This window comes from Pristiophorus japonicus, chromosome 1, assembly GCF_044704955.1.
Source record: "Pristiophorus japonicus isolate sPriJap1 chromosome 1, sPriJap1.hap1, whole genome shotgun sequence".
Lineage (NCBI taxonomy): Eukaryota > Metazoa > Chordata > Chondrichthyes > Pristiophoridae > Pristiophorus > Pristiophorus japonicus.
This window is the reverse complement of record NC_091977.1, coordinates 14,500,870-14,520,958: the sequence shown is the minus strand read 5'-3', so window position 1 is coordinate 14,520,958 and position 20,089 is coordinate 14,500,870. Positions and strand designations below refer to the sequence as shown.

Below are 20,089 nucleotides of genomic sequence, written 5' to 3'. Positions count from 1 at the left end.
TCCCTTCTGGCCCTCGGCGCGGCGCAGCAGGAGCTGTAGGGGGCGGAGCTAGGTCCCTGCGCTGAAAACAGTGCCGGGACTTCTGCACATGCATGCTACAGTGGGCGCGCATATGCAGTAGCTCCAGGCGCCCAAAACTGTGTGGGAGGGGCCCGAAGCACGCAGCCCCTAGCCCTGGCCGAATGGCCTCCGAGGCTGCGTGAATAAGGCTCCTCCCACGCCCAACTCCTGCTTCCTCCCGACACCGACCCGACCCGCGCCCACCACCTCCCCCCACTCGGACTGGACCTGACCCGACTCAACCTGACCTCCCTCCCCCCGCCCCTGACATGAACCGATCCGACCCGACATCCCTCTGCTCCTCCCCCCCCCCCCCCCGACCCAACCCGCGTTCCCTCCCAACCCGACCTCCCTCCTCTCCCGACCCAAGGCCACCTACCTGTAAATCTGGTGCTGGGACGGGCCCTGCCCGAAGTCTTGGGCCCGGCCTGTTCAACCTACCCCCCCCCCCTTCCTTTTCCCCCACTCTCCTTCTCCCCCCCCCCCATCTCTTCCCTTATCCCCCCCCATCTCTTCCCTTATCCCCCCCATCTCTTCCCTTATCCCCCCCATCTCTTCCCTTATCCCCCCCATCTCTTCCCTTATCCCCCCTCATCTCTTCCCTTATCCCCCCCCATCTCTTCCCTTCTCCCCCCCCTCCCATCTCTTCCCTTCTCCCCCCCATCTCTTCCCTTCTCCCCACCCCCCCCATCTCTTCCCTTCTCCCCTCCCCCCCTCCCCATCTCTTCCCTTCTCCCCCCCATCTCTTCCCTTCTCCCCCCCCATCTCTTCCCTTCTCTCCCCCTCATCTCTTTCTTCCCCCCCATCTCTTCTCTTTCTTCCCCCCCATCTCTTCTCTTTCCTCCCCCCCATCTCTTCTCTTTCCTCCCCCCCATCTCTTCTCTTTCCTCCCCCCCCATCTCTTCTCTTTCCTCCCCCCCCCATCTCTTCTCTTTCCTCCCCCCCCCCATCTCTTTTTACCCCGCCCCCTTCCCCCATCCCTCTGCCTCCCTCCCTCCCCTCGCTGTCAGAAACAAAGACACTGACAGACAGTGAGACACACACTGTGGGGGGGGGGGGCTCCCGGTGCTGCAGTCGGTAAGAAGAAAATGTTGTTTTTTTTAAATTATTTCTTAATTTTTTTGGATTGATTTATTGGTTGATTTATTGATGTTTTTATCATTTATTATTGATGATGGCTCTTTATTTGTAAAACTGAAGTGTTTAATGTTTGTAAACTTCCCTTTAAACCCCCACACCCCCTCTCATTCCCTACGCCTGATTTGTAACCTACGCCTGATTTTCTAAAGTGTAGACAAGGTTTTTTCGAGCGTACAAAAATCTTCACTTCATTCTAAGTTAGTTTGGAGTAAGTTTTCACTGCCGAAATTTTGAAAACAGGCGTAAGTGGCCGGACACGCCCCCTTTTGAAAAAAAAAAATTCTGTTCCAAAGTGAAACTGTTCTAACTGACTAGAACTGGAGCAAACTAAATGCCGAGAATTTGAATTTCTAAGATACTCCGTTCTACACCAGTTGCTCCAAAAAATCAGAAGCAACTGAGGCCGAAACTTGGGCCCTTTTATGCAACACCAAGTCTACACTAGTTTTGGAGGAAGCTGGAACATGCAGTGTCAATGGCGTGTGATAGTACAAAAAGACCAGATGTGCACTGGTAATGAGGTGCAACGCGGTTGTACATTGTAAAGACTGATACAAAATACTTGTTTAGAGTTTCTGCTAGCTCCACGTTCTCCATTACGAATTCCCCGGTCTCGTCTTCTAAGGGACCAACATTTACTTTAGCTACTTTTTTTTCCCTTTTTATATATTATAGAAACTCTTGCTAATCCGGTTTTATATTTCGTGCTAGTTTACTTTCATAGTCTATCTTCCCTTTCTTAATCATTTTTTAGTCATTCTTTGCTAGCTTTTAAACCTTCCCAATCTTCTGTCCTCCCACTAGTTTTGGCCACATTGTTTGCCCTTGATTTGAATTGGATACCATCCCTTATTTCTTTAGTTAGCCATGGATGGCTGTCTTTTTTTTTTAATATCCTTTCCTCCTCACTGGAATATATTTTTCTTGAGTTGTGAAATATATCCTGAAATGTATGCCACTGTTCATCAACTGTCCTGCACTCCAATTTATTTTCCCAGTCCACTTTAGCCAACTCTACCCTCATACCTTTGTAGTCTTGTTTATTTAAGCTTAATGCGCTGGTTTGAGATCCAACTTTGTTACCTTCCATCTGAATTTGAAATTCAACCATGCTATGATCATCCATTCTATGGGGATCCTTTACTAGGAAATTGTTTATTAATCCTATGTCATTACACAGAACCAGATCTAAGATAGCCTGCCCCCTGATTGGTTCTTTTGCCTACTGCTCAAGGAACATAGTCCTTATGCACTCTATGAACTCCTTCTCAAGGCTACCCAGACCAATTTAATTTGTCCAATTACTATGGAGGTTAAAATCAACCATGATTATGGTTGTTCCCTTTTTATAAGCCCCCACTATTTCCTGATTTATACTCCGGGTTATCCTAGTTTATACAACAGAGTTGCTACTGTTAGGGGCCTATAGACTATGCCCACCAGTGACTTTTTCCCTTTATTATTTCCTTATCTCCATCCAAACTGTAACATCCTGATCATTTGAGCCAATATCATTTCTCACTATTGCAGTGATTCCATCCTTTATCAACAGAGCTACCTCACCTCCTTTTCCTTCCTGTCTGTCCTTATGGATTGCTAAATACCCCTGAATATTTAGTTCCCAGTCCTGGTCACCTTGCAACCACGTTTCTGTAATGGCTATCAGATCAAAACTGATTTGTATCTATGCCGTCAACTCATCTATTTTGTTACGAATGCTATGTGCATTTAGACAAAGAGCCTTTAAATTTGTTTTTTTACCCAATTTTTTCCTGCTAGTTTCCTCTCTCCTTCAAACTCACTTTCTTTATTTTTGCTTTCTAATTTCAGCTTTACTCCCTCCTTACTGAATCTATTTTCAGGTTCCCATCCACCTGCCAAGCTAGTTTAAGCCCTCCCCAATAGCACTAGCAAACCCCTCCGTGAGGATATTGGTCCCGGCTCTGTTGAGGTATAACCTGTCCGGCTTGTACAGGTGCCACCTTAATGACTTGGTCATTCATCCAGAATGGCAATAACTGTCTGGAATTTCTTGTTGAAGTTAGTTTGTGAAGTCTTGCTATTGAGGGAGTGCAGCGAAGGTTCACCAGACTGATTCCCAGGATGGCAGGACTGACATACGAGGAGAGACTGGATCGACTGGGCCTGTATTCACTGGAGTTTAGAAGGATGAGAGGGGATCTCATAGAAACATATAAAATTCTGACTGGACTGGACAGGTTAGATACAGGAAGAATGTTCCCAATGTTGAAGTCCAGAACCAGGGATCACAGTCTAAGGATGAGGGGTAAGCCATTTAGGACCGTGATGAGAAACTTCTTCACCCAGAGAGTGGTTAACCTGTGGAATTCTCTACCACAGAGAGTTGTTGATGCCAGTTCATTGGATATATTCAAGAGGGAGTTAGATATGGCCCTTACGGCTAATAGGATCAAGGGGTATGGAGAGAAAGCAGGAAAGGGGTACTGAGGGAATGATCAGCCATGATCTTATTGAATGGTTGTGCAGGCTCGAAGGGCCGAGTAGCCTACTCCTGCACCTATTTTCTGTGTTTCCACAGAGTAATGTTTGTATTCTTCAAGCCTCATAGTAACCAAAGTGACATAATAAAGCTTTGATTTATAAGGTTCTACAGCTTTATTGATACTTTTAAGCGGCCTTGCACTCAGTGATGTCTATAATGGTCACCTTTTGGACTGAGCTCAGCAAGCTGTTTCAAAACACATGCGGCCTTAAAGGTTTTCAACATTCTATTCCATATTACGACCACATAGTAATCATTTTTAATGTACCAGCTAGTTCATGACCTTTCTTCTTGTTACCTGCCTTAATTTTAGCGTGGCAGATACTTTTTGCCATCCTTACATTTCCTATTTTTTCAATATGGTGCAAGGCATTGTATTTTAGCTCTCGTGATATGATCTTCATAGTTCCTCAGTGGCTGTTCAGTCCTTCTGATCTCATTCCTTGCTAAATGCTACCAAGTTCCTTTTGGAAACAAAAGCAAAATACTGTGGATGCTGGAATCTGGAATAAAAACAGAAAATGCTGGAAATCTCAGCGGGTCAGGCAGCATCTGTGGAGAGAAAGCAGAGTTAACGTTTCGGGTCAACGACCCTTCGTCAGAACTGGCGAATGTTTGAAAAGAACAGATTCTTAACGAGCACTGAAGGGGGGAGGGGAAGAAAGAACAAAAGGGAAGGTCTGTGATAGGGTGGAAGGCAGGAGAGATTAGAGACAAAAGGGATGATGGGCTGAATTGAAATAGTAATGGCAGAAGTTAGAAAAACATGAGTCAAGATAGGGTGTGAATGGTGGAATAATGACCAGCTGCCATTAGAGACAAGGAGAAAAAAATAAACCGCTGCAGATTGAACCCGAATTAATGTTTTTTTTTAAAATTTAGGATTTTGAAAGTACCGTCTAGTACCCCAGCACCATCGTTCATTTCCCAGGTAGATTGGAGTTGAGATTGATGTGTTGGGTAGCGAATTGAGTCAGTGTTATGTCATAGATGGTGCATTCTACAGACACACTGAAGACTGATGGGACATAAAGCACAATAATTTTTATCCCTGTAATAAGGAAGGGCCATTAGGTGCAGCAAATGCATCCTTTTTTGATTGATCCTATTCATTGGTTTCCTCACAATGGCCACAATTTGCCCCAGTATTTGCTATGTTTTTTTGAGTAGGCTGCTTTTTCTGGCCAAATTAAAAATCCCCAGTTTCCCCAATCAATTTGAACCAGTGTAACTGACTTAGGTTTTTTTTTTGCTCAAAAGGGGACGTTACCCGCTACCAAATTCTGGTCATTTAGGCAACTTTGGCCAGCTAATAGTTACTCCATTTCTACTTAGGCCAGCGTATGGGCTGCTCGAGAAAACCCTTGCAGAGAGTTAAAGAAATTGGCACAGGTAAGTGCAGCAGATGCCAGGACAGCAGCAGCAGGAAAGGGGAGAGAGAGAGGGTGAGGGAGAGAGAGAGGGTGAGGGAGGGAGAAAGAGAATGGGGGGAAAGGGGGGGGTGGGGAAGAGGAGAGAGAGATGGGTGTAGTTAGTTGCTGGGACCGGGGAGGAAGGGGGCCACTCGGCCTGGGCTAGGTGCTGGAGAACGCACCGGGAGGGAGCGAACTGGCCGGCATCGGGGGCCACAGAGCAGCGGCAAGGCAACGGAGAGGCTGGGGCGGGGTGGAGGGAGGGAGTGAACTGGCCGGCATTGGGGGCCAGAGTGGCGGTAAGGAAATGGGAGGGGGGTACTCAAAGCAAGAACAAACATCAATTATTAAATCAGTAAATAATACCTTCCTCTTGTGGACTTAATCCCTTCTAATCCTCTGGTGTGGGGTTAATGGCCAATTGCCAACTCGGAGCGCGATTGCGTATGCGCGGCCATTTTATAGACGTCAGGAACGTCACTTTTTTCCAACATGCATGCGCAGAAGGCCCGGCACCTTTCTCCAGCGCAGAACGCAGGCTCCACCTCCCCCCCCTCCCGAGGTGACTGGCCACGCTGTGCGGCTGCAGATTAGAGGCCAAACACCGGGGAAAGTACGAAGATTTTTCCCTGCCGCATCTACTCACCTAATGAAGTGCCGCAACTTTGGGCAAGTACACCAGAAAACAGGCTCGGGGAAAATTGAGCCCCATATCTCTCAATTTCGTCTCTGCAGATGAAGATTCTTTGATCCCTAGCTTCCAAGTATGAGCCTTGATCATTTTTATCAGTAATGGATTTATTTTCCAAACAGTAGGAAGTTAACCTGAACATTTTAGTAAACTTAAAATTTTAAGTTCAAGCTTCACTAATTTCAGTTCATACCTCTTTCAAAATGCACAAATGCAAGTTATCTACACCGGTCATTGTGTTTTTATGGCAATTAGCCATTATGTAACCATATCCATTATTATTTGTGCACTGTCTTGCTCTTCTGTCCGTTCCTGAAAGTAGATACCTAAAATGGGCAACTTCTGCTCTCCTCTCTGTTCCCGGCTCCTCCACCTCTATAGATGCATGTAAAGTAAATATTTAACCCTTTCTCTATTTCCGGAAGCTTTCCACCGGTATTTAAATTGGCCAATACTTTAAATATTTACTGCAAATATACTTGGGGCAAGGGGGGCATCTTTTGCTGTTTTAGCTGCTCTGAGCAGTTTAATGTTAAATCTTTTTCATAGGTTCTGTAGTTACTTTGTAACTTTTTTTTTAATTTGCCATTCTCTTATTTTTCCAAATTCTTTAAGTTTTGAAAGCTTTCTGCTTATCGCTAATACTTATCCATATTTCACCAAATGGTCTCAGTTGCCTTTTACTCAGCTTTGTATTTATGACATTTTCAGTTGTAGAATAATAGCTACAACATGTATTGGGGGAGAACCCAAGTACAGGCGTTGCAATAGTGCTCTCATTACACGTGTAATCAAATTATTGATGAAACAAATACAACCAACAGACTGAATCAGAGATTCTTCAGATCGCTGTCAATCGGCTAATAATGAAAGGTTTTCCAGTCAGACACGTGATTTTCAGGCCATGGGTCTAGCTCTGCACATCGCACAACTTAATGTTGAGGGTCCCTAAGTGGTGAAGCATTCAATTATCAGCACTCTTGCTATCTGCTACAAGGTTGACCTGATTTAGCTCTAAGAAACCTTCATTGTAACAGATAAAGCTGGTGGCTTCGCTAATGATGGATTCGATTTGGTATGTTACGCACTTCGTGCAAAGTATAGTCGAGCTACCCGTGTCCATAAAAATATCTTGGATGCGATGTTTGCTGCACTAATCATTGTGATTGCAGAACAGACTTGGGGCTGAATGGCCAGCTCTTGGTCCTATATTCCAAAGCTGTGAAAATGAAAACCAAACTAGCCAAGTTGCCAAATCTGCTCTCACATTTTGCTACTCGGTTGATGATCGATGACACCAGCTCTACCTCCACCACATTTCTCGATACCCCCACTGTTGCTAAATTTTCAGACTATTTGTCTGACATCAAGTACTGAATAAGCAGAAATATCCTCCAACAAAATATTGAGACGACAAAAGCATTGTCTTTGGTTCCCACCATAAACTCTCTTCCCTAGCCACTGACTCCATCCCTCTCCCTAGCATCTGTCTGAGGCTGAACCAGACTGTTCGCAACCTTGATGTCATATTTGACCCTGAAGTGAGCTTGCGACCACACACCAACATAAGTAAGACTGCCTATTTCCACCTTTGTAGCATCGCCTGTCTCTGCCCTTGCCTCAGCTCAAATTCTGAAACCCTCATCCATGCCTTTGTTATCTCTGGACTTAACTATTCCAACATACTCCTGGCTGACCTCCCACGATCTACCCTATGTAAACTTGAGGTCATCCAAAACTTAGCTGCCCGTGTCCTAACTCACACGAAGCCCTGTTCACTCATCACCCCTGTGCTCTCTGACCTACATTAGCTCCCATTTAAGCCTCGATTTTAAAATTCTCATCCTTGTTTTCAAATCCCTCAAGGGTGGAGTCACTGCCCCCAAATCACATACAATTGCAAAATACTGCAGATGCTGGAAATGTGAAATAAAAACAGAAAAAGTTAGAGACACTTGGTAGGTCAGATACCATCTGTTGAGAGAGAAAAATGTACAGTAGACATTTTAGATCGCTGACATTTTGGTCAGAACCCATTTATGCAATTTATACATTGTATTCATGGCAGCTGCAGCAACTTGTATTTATATAGCATCTTTAATATAGAAAAACATCCCACAGTTGTTGCCAGAAGTGTGGGTAAGTGGATGCTGAAGACAAAGAAATTAGGAGAGGTAGATTTTAAATGGGGTCTTAAAAGAAGAGGGGGAGGTGGGGAGATGGAAGGTTTTAGGGATGGAATTCTAGTGTGACGCAGCTTAATGTGTTGTACATTGAGACAAAAGTCAGGGGGTTCTGGAAGTGGGCGCATGGGTTGGAGGAGGTTACAGTGATGTAATGAGACACGGTCATGGAGAGATTTTAGGGCTAGAATTTTAAGTTTTTCTTCCCGTCCCTCAACACATTTTTCTTCTTTGACCAGCAGGGGCCTTCCATGATCCTGCTCTGAGATCATCTTATCATCATCTCGCCCCACTTTTCCCCCCCCCCCCACCCCTTTACATAGTGCAATTGAAATGTTCTGCCCTCTCAAGAATCATCGATAGGCAGAGCCTGCCCATTATCGATCGGGGCTCCTGCCAATGTCATTGGACAACTGAAGCAGATGCCTACCAACTGCCTGCTATATCGACGCCCGAAATGAAAATCGACCCCGTGATTTCCATGTTTGATCTAGACGGCACTTAATAAATTTATTTAATAAAATATCAGTGCTTTGTTTCAAAACTGGACTTCTATTCAATGTCAAGTTTTCGTTTAAAAATCTGATACTACGGTTTCACCAATTCTAGCATATATTTAGTAAAAGAGCATATTCTGGTACAACTCAAGGGCATATTGTGGCCTTATGCCCACTCTAATTCAGAATGGTTTACAAGGGTAAATGAAGTGTATATGTGATGAGTTCTTTTTTTTTACCAAGAATTGCCTATCATCTTCTGAGTTGACTCTGTATTGGGGTATAGTTCCTTGAGCACAGACCATCCTCAGCTACTTTGCCTAAGTGATTATTCGTGTGGGTCTTGACTCTGAATGTCGCCAGGATATGTGATCTTGTGGAATATTGCAGCTGAATCCAGTCCTGCCCTTGTCAATGCCCACACGTGCAAAGCTCACTGAATAGGAATCCCAGGATGCTCAGGCCAATTCTGGTACCTTTTAATGCTGACGCAGCTGAGATCAGCTTGCTCGGTACTGTCTGCGGATCAAACCTCGGACTGTCCTGGTCTGTATGACTCAGCCAATCACTAGATAAACTTAGTTCAGCATTGGAGGAGTGACTCTTCACTTTCTACATCCTTGTCAAAATCCAGTTTGCTCATTTTGCACAAAGAAGCTTTTTTATAAATATTGCTCACATATATAGTTTTGTTTTTGAAGAACACACTTTAAAAATAATCCTCCATTTAAACTCTGAAATCTTGTCATACTTTTAGACTGATGTGCTTTGGCACCCTTTTCTATCAGTTCTACTAATGTTATGCATTCTTACAAAATTTCTAATTTCACTAAGCATTTAGAAGTTGTCATCCTATCATTGGATTTCATATATTGTTTTACTGGAGATAACCATTTCCTTGTGGCACTACTTATAAATCATTGCTTGGTTTAACACATTGCTTGGTTTAACACATTGCTTGGTTTGACAAACAGTTTATCTTCCAGCTTATAGCAACAATTTATAAAAATAGACTGAATTCACTTGAGTGATGATTGCATATTTGAATTGGGGGGGAAAAAAGCAGAACATCTAAATACAAGTGAGACAAGATTGCTGCAAGCTGCCTGACTGCCAGAGAAGCTGTGGAAGTCTGGATATGAATGATGCAGCACTAGTGAATAGCGTTTGTAGTAACTGTGAATAGATAAAGTACAAATGTCAAAAATAATAACTTGCATTTATATACCGCCTTTAATGTAGGAAAACATCCCAAGCTGCTTTACAGGAGTGTAATTGGACAAAAATTGACTAGAACCAAAGGAGGATGTTGGGACAGGTGACAAAAAGCGTGGTCAGAGGTCTTTAAGTAGGGTCTTAAACAAGGAGAGGCAGAGAGGTTGAGGGAGGGAATTCCAGAGCTTAGCATTTGTGACAGTTGAAGGCATAGCTTCTAATCATAGAATCATAGAAATTTACAGCACGGAAGGAGGCCATTTCGGCCCATCGTGTTTGTACCAGCCGACGATGAGCTATCCAGCCTAATCCCACTTTCCAGCTCCTGATTCATAGCCTTGTAGGTTACGGCACTTCATGTGTACATGCAAATATTTTTTGAATGTGGTGAGGGTTTCTAATGGGGTAAGGGTTTGGGGGATGCACAAGTTATGTATTTAACCCATGGCAACCTGTATCACACCACCACCAGAGGGCCTACCTGTTGGAGTCCCAAGGGATCCCAGCATCCCTTGGGAGCATGGTATATAAGCAGGCCACCCACGAGGTACCTGCACTCTGGAGTCTAATTAAAGGAGCTAAGGTCACACTTGCTCATTGTACACAGTACTCAGTTTCATTCTTTATTATGAACGTAACACGAGTGTCCCAAGTTGGAGGAATACAGAATTCTTGGAGGGTTGCAGGGCTGGACGAGGTTACAAAAATCGGGATGGATGGCTTTGAACACGAGGCGTTGGCTGACTGGGAGCCAGTGTGGGTCAGCGAGCACAGAAACGATGGGTGAGCAAGACCTGGTGTGGGTTTGGATGTCAGTCCCATTTGCTGTACAGCAGCTCTATACAAGACTAATACACTGGCTACTGTGGCCTGCCAAAGGCGACCGGGAAATAAATTTGTTCTGACATGAGCGTTATGTTTTTGTTTAATTGTATGTGTATAAATCATATACATTTTCTCTTGCTTGTGACAGCGCCAGTCCAACTTAGCAACAGCTGCTACAAGCATGGTTGTGTCAAGAACCTTGATTTGTGCAGTGAATGGTATCAGTAATAAGCTTTTTAAGTACTCTTAACGTTTCCATCATTGCACAGTTCATTCTTTTTCTTATGCTATCTCCTTGACCATTTCACTGAGTTTTTTAAAAAGACAGCGTGCAAGGCAGCCACCTCAAACAACTCTATTACTGAGTTCGCATTGACTTCAATTATTTTAAATGTCAAAACCTTTTTACATCTCAAGTTGATGCAAGGCCATTTAATAGGTTCTGGTGGGGAAATGTCTTCAGCATGTGACCTGTGACTGGTGAGTTATGGTCTGTTTGAGTGGAGATATTGGAATATTGATGTGATCCAAAATGTTTAAAAGCTGCTGTATAAATTCTGATGTGATAAATCACAATCACATATTACCTGTGGTTGTGATTTATCATCACCATTTCTCAAGTGTTTAAAAGGCTCCATTTAAAAAATTTACACTATTGAATATAAAATGAGCTGACGGATACTTGTATTGTAGGTTCTTGTTTGAGATCATGACATCGCTATTATTGTTATAGGATATATTTAATAAATGTAATTGCACATTTGTGGAGACAATTACCAAAAGACTATTGATATAGATATTGGAACCGCTTGCCATATTTTTAAAATCAGTGATTGTGTGAAAGTATCATCTGTTAGTTCCAATCTGGAGCTAAACATATCCAGTGGAGATTGTGTCTCTGGCCATATATAGGAAATGTTCTGGAGACTCATGGGATACAGTTTCCATCTGACCTGATTACTCAAGTTATGATCTGCAGGTAAACTATTGTATTGCATGAGTCTTCATGTTGTATTTTTTTTTACATAGAGAAAAGTATTTATAGTTCACTTGTATGTGGGGAGATTTACACTTCTACTTCGCAGCTAGAAACTGAATGAGTGTCAAATGGCTATTCTACGATCTGTAATTGCAAATTAACATTCTCATTAATTTCCTTGGAAAACTGATGGGTTTTTTGAACCCGTTTGAAAATTTTAGCAATTTTGTCTCTGTAAATATGAAATTAAATTTATTAAATGCATCTTATGAAAAGTACCAATGGAGATGTACAATGTAGAATAAGAACCATAATTTAAATGTGTTGGCTTATTTTGTATTCAATAGTACAGACTATTAATGTATAAAGTTGTGCTACCTTTTTATGTTGTCTGTGACTCCAGTCCCATACCAACTTGGTTGACTCTGAACTGACTTGTTCTGCTTTTGAGGGCAATCAGTTATAACATCACTATACCGCAACAGTTCAAGAAGTAGGTCCACCACCATCTTCTCGGGATAGGCAATAAATGATGGTTTTACCAGCTGCGTGCACATCTTGAGAATTATGTGGAAAAAAGACAAACTAAAATGAATTTATTACAAAAATTGGAAGGATTAGGAGTGCACGGTAAGCAATCCATGCAGCTTCTGTTGTGTAACCCAATGATGAGAGGAATTGTTAATCCTGTGGCAAGATCCACCCATTCGTGGTGCACTTTAAATTGTTTGGTCATGTGGAATGCAAATCACAAAATTGTATTTTGCAGTGAAAAGGATTAGAATAAAGTTTGACTAGCAAATATGATTTTGGAAAAACAAAGCTTTTTTTTTTACATGGAACAGAGTGGATTGGAACACTGATGTAGCCCCAGTGTGTTTCAGGGTACACTCTGCTTCCCAATCTGAACTATGCTGTGGTGGAGAACTAGAAACCCAAGGTCATGTATATCCTTCAAGGAGGGGGGACCAGTGCACAATGATTTAGCATGAAACTGGTGGAAGCATATGAATGGGCTGTCTGTCCTCACATCTGAGGACGATGAATGGTATGGAGAGCCCCCTTTCCCCCCCCCCCCCACCCCCAACTATAGAAAGAGGAGAAATGTGTTAGCCAAATCGCTTAAATTATACATAGGAAACTATCGTCATAAATTATACATAGGAAACTAAATAAGTTTCTGTTCTACAGGTGGTTTAATTGTTGAATAAGTATGTACATCAGTCTACTCCACCCAAGCTGTGTTTAAGAATTAATGTACAGTGTCATGTTCAGCTTTCTAACAATACTCTTAACATTAGTTTGAATCATAGAAACATACAATGATACAGCATAGACGGAGGCCATTTGGCTCATTGTGACTGTTTTTAAAAAAAAATAATATTCTCAACTCATCTTGCCACTTTTAAAGAGTTGTGTACGCACATCCCAAAGTCTCTGTTCTTGCACCCTTTAAAATTGTACCATTTATTACCATACCGACCCCTGGAGGACACCACTGTTTACTTCCCTCCAGTCTGAAACACAACCATTCATCATTACTTTCTGCCTTCTGTCCAATAACCAATTTCCAGCGCCCCTATAATCCCATGGGCTTCATTTTTGCTAACAAGTCTATTAGTGACACTTTATCAAATGTCTTTTGAAAGTCCAATACACATCAACCACACTACCTTCATCAACTCTCAATTATTAGCCGTTTTAGGCCTCCTTCTCTATTATGAATCTAACGTCAATAAATAGAAGTATTTTTCTTGCCCCCCTGGAACTCATAAACTAAGTTTAGAAATGTGTATATTGTCAGTAGATGAGTACCTTAGCAGGACAATGCCTTTGGGTTTTGACCTTCATTATGTGCAGCTTTTGAAAGCCTACCAATCCTTGAATCCTTTCCCATGTTTATGTACAGGAGATACGACACGAACCCAACATGAAATGGAAATGTTTGTGATTAAAAGTCCATGTAGAAAGATGAAAAGTAATTGATAATATAACTGGTATCTATCTCCAAGGATAGGACATACTCAGTTCCAGTTTACATAGTGTTACATTGTTTTCTGGTATGTGAGTAGACAGTTAATCTATGGAGTGGGTTGATGTTTAATACTAAGTTAACCGAAGAGGATTGTTTTGGACAAACACTTAATTTCACGGCATTATGCCATTTCTTAAAGTATTCAATGTCTGGAGTAGCTTGCACAAACATGCTGCACCAATGAATTGTGGCACACAGTCTTAATCAGGCTACTGGTGGAGGTGGAGAGCAAAGTTGAAGCTTCTCCATGAGGCAGAGAGCGAGAAAAGTCGAATACAAGCCAAATTCATCTGATTTATTTGTTTTGGTGCCTGGATTATAAAACAGCGTAGAGGAAGGCAAGTCAAGAGGGTGTGTTTTCTGCTGAGTGGTGTTCCCTCAACACTCTCTGAAAATAATAGATACATTGTTGTAATACCTTTTATTATATTGGTGTTGAATATAGTGCCCGACAAAGATTTGCCATTTTTGGCATCCTTCTCTCCAGGGCAAAAAGAAAGACTTACATTTACATAGTGCCTTTCATGAATTCCAGATGTCCCAAAGCGCTTTACAGCCAATGAAATACTATGAAGTGTAGTCATTATTATAATGTAGGAAACACGGTAACCAATTTTGCGCACAGCAAAGTCCCACAAACGGCTTTGCGATAATGATTGCATTTTTTTCGTGATGTTGGTGGAGGGATCATTTTTGGCCAGGATACTGGGGAGAACTCAAAATGCCATATGATCTTTTAAATTCACCCGAGAAGGAAAACAGGACCTTGGTTTAATGTCATCAGAAAGATGGCACCTCAGACAGTCAGCACTGCACTGGAGTCTCGGCCTAGATTTTGTGCTCCAGCCTCTGGAGTGGGACTAGAACCCTCAACCTTCTGGCTCAGAGCTCACTACCCGTTGAGCTGCAGCTGAGCACACAGGACTTTGTGGTGTAGAGGAGCTGTCTGGAGTTATTCCAGGGTGCATTCATTTCATTTGTAGTTGAGGAAGAGATTGGGGGGGGGGGGGGGGGGGAAGAGGAGAAAGAGAGAAGGGAAGAATAGGTCCCCTAAAAATTTGTAGAGCTTCAATATTCCAGAATGTAAGAATGTATTGAAAAAAGAAAAGGCTGGAGATATTCAATAGTAGAGATTGTTATCCGAATGCTGCTCGAGAGTATGCTTGGGAGATGTTTTGACTTTGCGGTGGCAGCTACTGTTAGCCTGATTTAGAAGGCAGCTTTAGAGTTCTTTTGACCATGCAAGACAAGTGGCAAGAAGCGTTGACACAAAATCCATCTGCACGCTCAGACAAAAATGAAGCATTTTTGTCTGATGGATTATTTACTTGATTTTTCTCATTATTCATGGCACACACAGATATAAAAATGGTTACTGCTAGCTATTTTGGCAAACTGTAAAGGGTATTCATCCCATACTGATTAGTTGTATGAATCAATGGGTGCCATTGTTCTTAGATGTGGACTTGTTTGGAATGGCTTGACCCATTGATCAAATCGATTGAGTTACAAATATCCTGTGCTTACTTGGTGTGGGGAAACACTGTCTGAATCCTATCTGACCATTTAAATAGTTACAGAAAAAAAAAACAGATTTCATGTCTTTGTGTTAGATGTTCAAAGAAAATTGGAGCTATATATTGATAGTATTTCAGAATCTGAAGCTAGCACAGAAGTTGCAGGTTAGTAACTTCAATAGCATTCAACTTCAGTTACATAAAGGGACAGTTTATTTCAAGGGTCAGTTTTATGTTGAGGGAAACATTTTTTTTGATTGAGGAGGATATTAGTTTGTAATTGTACTGTTAGTTCATAATGTTCACTTACCTATTTAATGTTGACAAAAATCTGGCTTATAGTCCAGTCGCAACCTAATTGCGTTATTTTTCTGTCTTGCCAAAAACAAGGTGGTCAGTTGTACTACGCAAAATATTCTCGGACTGTGGAACACAGTGGCGCGAGGGTGTTCTCTATTTTTGCCTAGATGATGGAGAGGTAAAGATACACTCTCTACAACAATAACTTGTATTTATATTGCGCCTTTAACGTAGTAAAATATCTCAGCGTTTCACAGGATTTGACCGAGCCACATAAGGAAATATTAGTAAAGGTTACTAAAAGCTTGTTGAAAGACGTAGGTTTTAAGGGAGAGAGAAAGGCGGAAAGATTTAGGGAAGGAATTCCAGATCTCTGAGCCTAGACAGCTGAAAGCACATCCGCCAATGGAGGGAAGAATGAAATCCGGGATGCACACGAGATCAGAATTGGACTAACAAAGTTTTGAGCTGTAGGGCTGGAGGAGGTTACGGAGATGGGAAGGGGTGAGGCCATGGAGAAATTTGAAGACCAGGTTCAGAATTTTAAATTTGAAGCGTAGCTGGACCGCGAGCCAATATAGGTCAGTGAGCACAGGAGTGATGGACGAACTACTGTTTCTAAAGCTAATAACCCTGTATCCTGTTTGTTGACTGAAACTTTCCAATCTGATTACGAGTCGTGTCGGCCGTGGCTCAGTGGGTAACACACTCACCTCTGAGTCAGAAGGTCGTGAGTTCAAGTCCCACTCGAGAAATTTGAGCACATAATACAGACACCCAGGCCCCTCTGAACACCAACATTTCCCAATCTCTCTCCATTTTAAAAAATACTCTGCTTTTCTATTTTTCCTACCAAAGTGGATAACTTCACATTTCTCCACATTATATTCCATTTGCCATGTTCTTGCCCATTCACTTAGCCTGTCTATATCTCCTTGAAATCTCTTTGCATGTTTCTCATAACTTACATTCCCACCTAGCTTTCTATCATCAGCAAATTTGGATATATTACATTTGGTCCCCTCATCCAAATCATTGATATAGATTGTGAATAGCTGGGGCCCAAGCCCCGATCCTTGCAGAACCCCGTTAGTTACAACCTGCCAACCCCAAAATGACCCATTTATTCCTAATCTCTGTTTTCTGTCCATTAACCAATCTTCAATCCATGCTAGTATCTTACCCCCAATCCCATGAGCCCTAATTTTGTTTAATAACCTCTTGTGTGGCACCTTATCGAATGCCTTCTGAAAATCCAAACACATCACATACACTGGTTCCTCCTTATCTATTCTGCGGTTACATTCTCAGAAACTCTTAACAGATTTGTCAAACATGATTTCCCTTCCATAAATCTATGTTGACTCTGCACAATCCTATTATTTTTTTCTAAGTACCCTGTTACCAGGTCCTTAATAATAGATTCTAGCATTTCCCCTACGACTGATGTCCGGCTAACTTCTCTAGTTCTGTTTTCTCTCTCCTTCCTTTCTTAAATAGTGGGGTTACATTTGCTACCTTCCAATCTGCAGGAACTGTTCTAGAATCTGTGGAATTTTGGAAGATGACAACCAATGCATCCACTATCTCGTTAGCCACCTCTTTCAAAACCCTGGGATGTAGGCCATAATGTCCAGGCGATTTATCGACTTTCAGTCCCATTAAGTTCTTCAGTACTATTTTTTTACTAATTCTAATTTCTTTCAGTTCCTCATTCTCGCTCGACTCTTGGTACTCCACTATTTCTGGGAGGTTTTTCGTGTCTTCTGTGAAGACAGCCACAAAACATTTGTTTAATTTCTCTGTCATTTCCTTAATCCCCAGTTCTATCCCAGTGTCCTGGCCACCATTTATGCCAAAATCGATTATCTGGTCATCATCTCATTGCTGTTTGTCCCATCAAACACTCCCATTGCTGTGCTGCATTAAAACAATGACGACACTTCAAACGTTCTTCATTGTCTGTAACTCACACTTGATCATCCTGAGGTTATGAAAAACACTCTATAAATGTAATTCTTTCTTTCATCCCTTTTTATTTCACTACCTTTGCTGTTAGTTAGTTTCACACCTTTTAACATTTTGTTTCCTGAATTTCCCATTTTCATTTTATTCTTCATTTGAAACTCTAATCATTTCTTCCTGAACTCTCTACTCAGCTGCAAAACTTGTCTTGACCTCACGCACTCCTAATCCCTTAATCTTAAATACTTCTACCAAATCCCACCCCAGGTCTCGAATTTGCAACCCTGGGTCGTTTTCGCGGTGATAGGTCCAGGCTGATAGTCGCCATCTTTGTAAAGGAAAGCTTTACATCATGGGTCCCCCGACCTATGTGAGAACGCCACCGCAGGTCGGGGCTATAAATAGAGCTGGAGCGCTGGGCCCCGGAACATCGTGGGCGGAGGTGCGGCGAAAGAGGGTACGGGGCCCAGAAGAGCCGAGGGCCCAGGGGCTGCATGGACCTGCCCACACTGCGATATGTGTGCGCACTAGGTCCGTGCAGCAGAGCAGGTCTTCAGTCCTGGTTAATCCTTGCCACTGGATAAAGATCTAGCTCTGTCGAGCCCGTGTGGTGGCTGATGTGCAATGGTCACCACACGTTAAAAAAAATCCACGTACAGGCATCTTCCACCCCCTCCACTGGAGTTCAGGACTGGAACATCGGGTCCTTCATGGAAACATCTGTGAACTCTCATGGAAGCAAGTCATCCTCGTTCGAGGGACCGCCTATGATGATGGATGAACCGGTGAGTTGAAGTTTACGGAGGGTGCAAGATGGAAGGCTCTTGAGTGAATCTGGGCTATGGGTGTAGCCAGTGATGCCGAACCCAAGTAAATATCTAATTTAACAATCCAAAATGTAACAAATGCTTTGTGAAATGGATTAGGCATCACTTTAAAATTCAATCCAAGTTCACAGTTTGAAGGGTGCAAATCAATTTTGGATTGTTTTAATGGCTCAGCTGATTTGTGCACAGTTTGTTGAATACCCTGCTAAGCTCAACCATGAAGAACAGGGATCTTCAAGACATGAATTCTGGTTGGGAAATCAATAGTGGTCACGCTGTTTTTGCCACCTTGACCAGTGTCAAATGTCAATATTATGGGTTGTGCACCGAGCTGAAAATCTTTGCAGATTGGAAATTGAGGACAAGAATGACCAAGAAAGCACTGAAAATATGCACTGATTGAAAGAAGTTTGATTGTGAACAATACTTTACAGTTTCATTGTTTTTAACCATGAAGTAAGTTTATCTGATCAAAATCGCATGACGATAAGAATGATTGCCCTGTAAGATGCTGAATTATTCGCTTAACTTCGGCCAGTGTTCTGATGAGTAATCCTAGAATCTTGCAATACAGAAGGAGGCCATTTGGCCCGTGATGCCTGTGCTAGATTAATGGTTGTTTACTTTCTGTGATTTCAAAATTCTGTAAAAGTTGTTGAACAAATTGGGTGGTAGTCTTGGTTAAAGCTAGGACTTCTTAGGTAGGTAGCATCTCCATTGACTTGGAAATGAGTTAATTGTGGGTTTTCTTTTAAATCATAGAGGTCAGACCCACAGCTTCTTGCCCAGTTCTACTATGCCGATGAAGAGCTAAATCAGGTTGCAGCTGAACTGGACAGCTTAGATGGACGGAAGGACCCACAGAGATGTACGCTGCTGGTCAACCATTTCCGTTCCTGCCAGGTAATTGCGACAATTGCACTATTTTCTCCCTTAAAGTATATTGCTGTTGGTTTTTATTGATAAGACTTTAGATATGTCTAAGTTTCACACCATCCTGACTTGGACATATATCACCATCACTGATGCTGGGTCAAAATCCTGGAATTCCTGACGGTGCAGTGGGAGTTCCTTCACCACATGAACTGGGGGGTTCAAGATGAAGGCTTTCCATCATCTTTTCGAATTGCTGACTGCAATGTACTGAACTATTTTCCAATGTATTGTGAAAATTTTATGTGAATAAAGTATATTTTTGAAAAAAAAACATCCTTTCAAGGGCAATAAATGCTGGCATTACCAGCAACACCCACAACCCAAAGATTTTTAAAAAAATGGTGACTTTTAACTGGGCGCTTTGAACACTGAAGTGTCTTGAAACTGTACAAGCTAAATAGTTTAGGTAATATTCAATGATGGAAAAGCTTGTTATATGACTAATTCCTTATATCTTGAGTATCAGCAGAGTGTCCCAAATATTACTTTAATAAAATGCTACAATTATAATTAATAAAATCATGCATGAAAATTAATTGATTTGTTATACAGCTACAACGTCTGAAATCCAGCAACCTCGGGACAGAGACCATGCTGGTTTTCAGATTTTGCCGGATTTCGGACCTCACTATTGGCGCTTCTCGCCGCCCGCCAATCCTCCAATTCTCGCCATCCTCCACTCCTCGCCGCCCTCCGATTCCCTCTGATCCTCCCCAATTCTTGCTGCCCCCGGCATTGCGTTTTTTATCGGTTTCCTCGTCCCTCGCTGCCCGATGTCGCCATCTTGGCTGCCTCAAAAATGGCCAGTTTTTGGATAGCTGGATTTCGGAACGTTGTACCTGTACTTCGATTTGCACAAGCCTGTATTTTTTTTAAAGTTTGTCTTGAGCTTCTATTTGAAATGATTGGAATCCCCTAAGGCAGTGCCACTGTGAGAGATTCGGATAAAGGCCTTTGAAACTGAAGAAAGATTCTGTTCTGTG

At 42.3% G+C, this 20,089-nt stretch overlaps 1 protein-coding gene across 4 annotated transcripts in view; it reads left to right on the top strand.

The window, feature by feature from the left end:
• The window catches only part of zfyve28 (zinc finger, FYVE domain containing 28), a 230,796-nt gene that overhangs the window by 105,585 nt on the left and 105,122 nt on the right, over positions 1-20,089 (top strand). For all 4 annotated transcript variants that reach the window (XM_070877677.1, XM_070877670.1, XM_070877664.1 and 1 more), the window contains exon 2: positions 18,933-19,073. In XM_070877677.1, the coding sequence (XP_070733778.1) occupies positions 18,933-19,073 (141 nt within the window). The remainder of the gene's footprint in view (positions 1-18,932; positions 19,074-20,089) is intronic.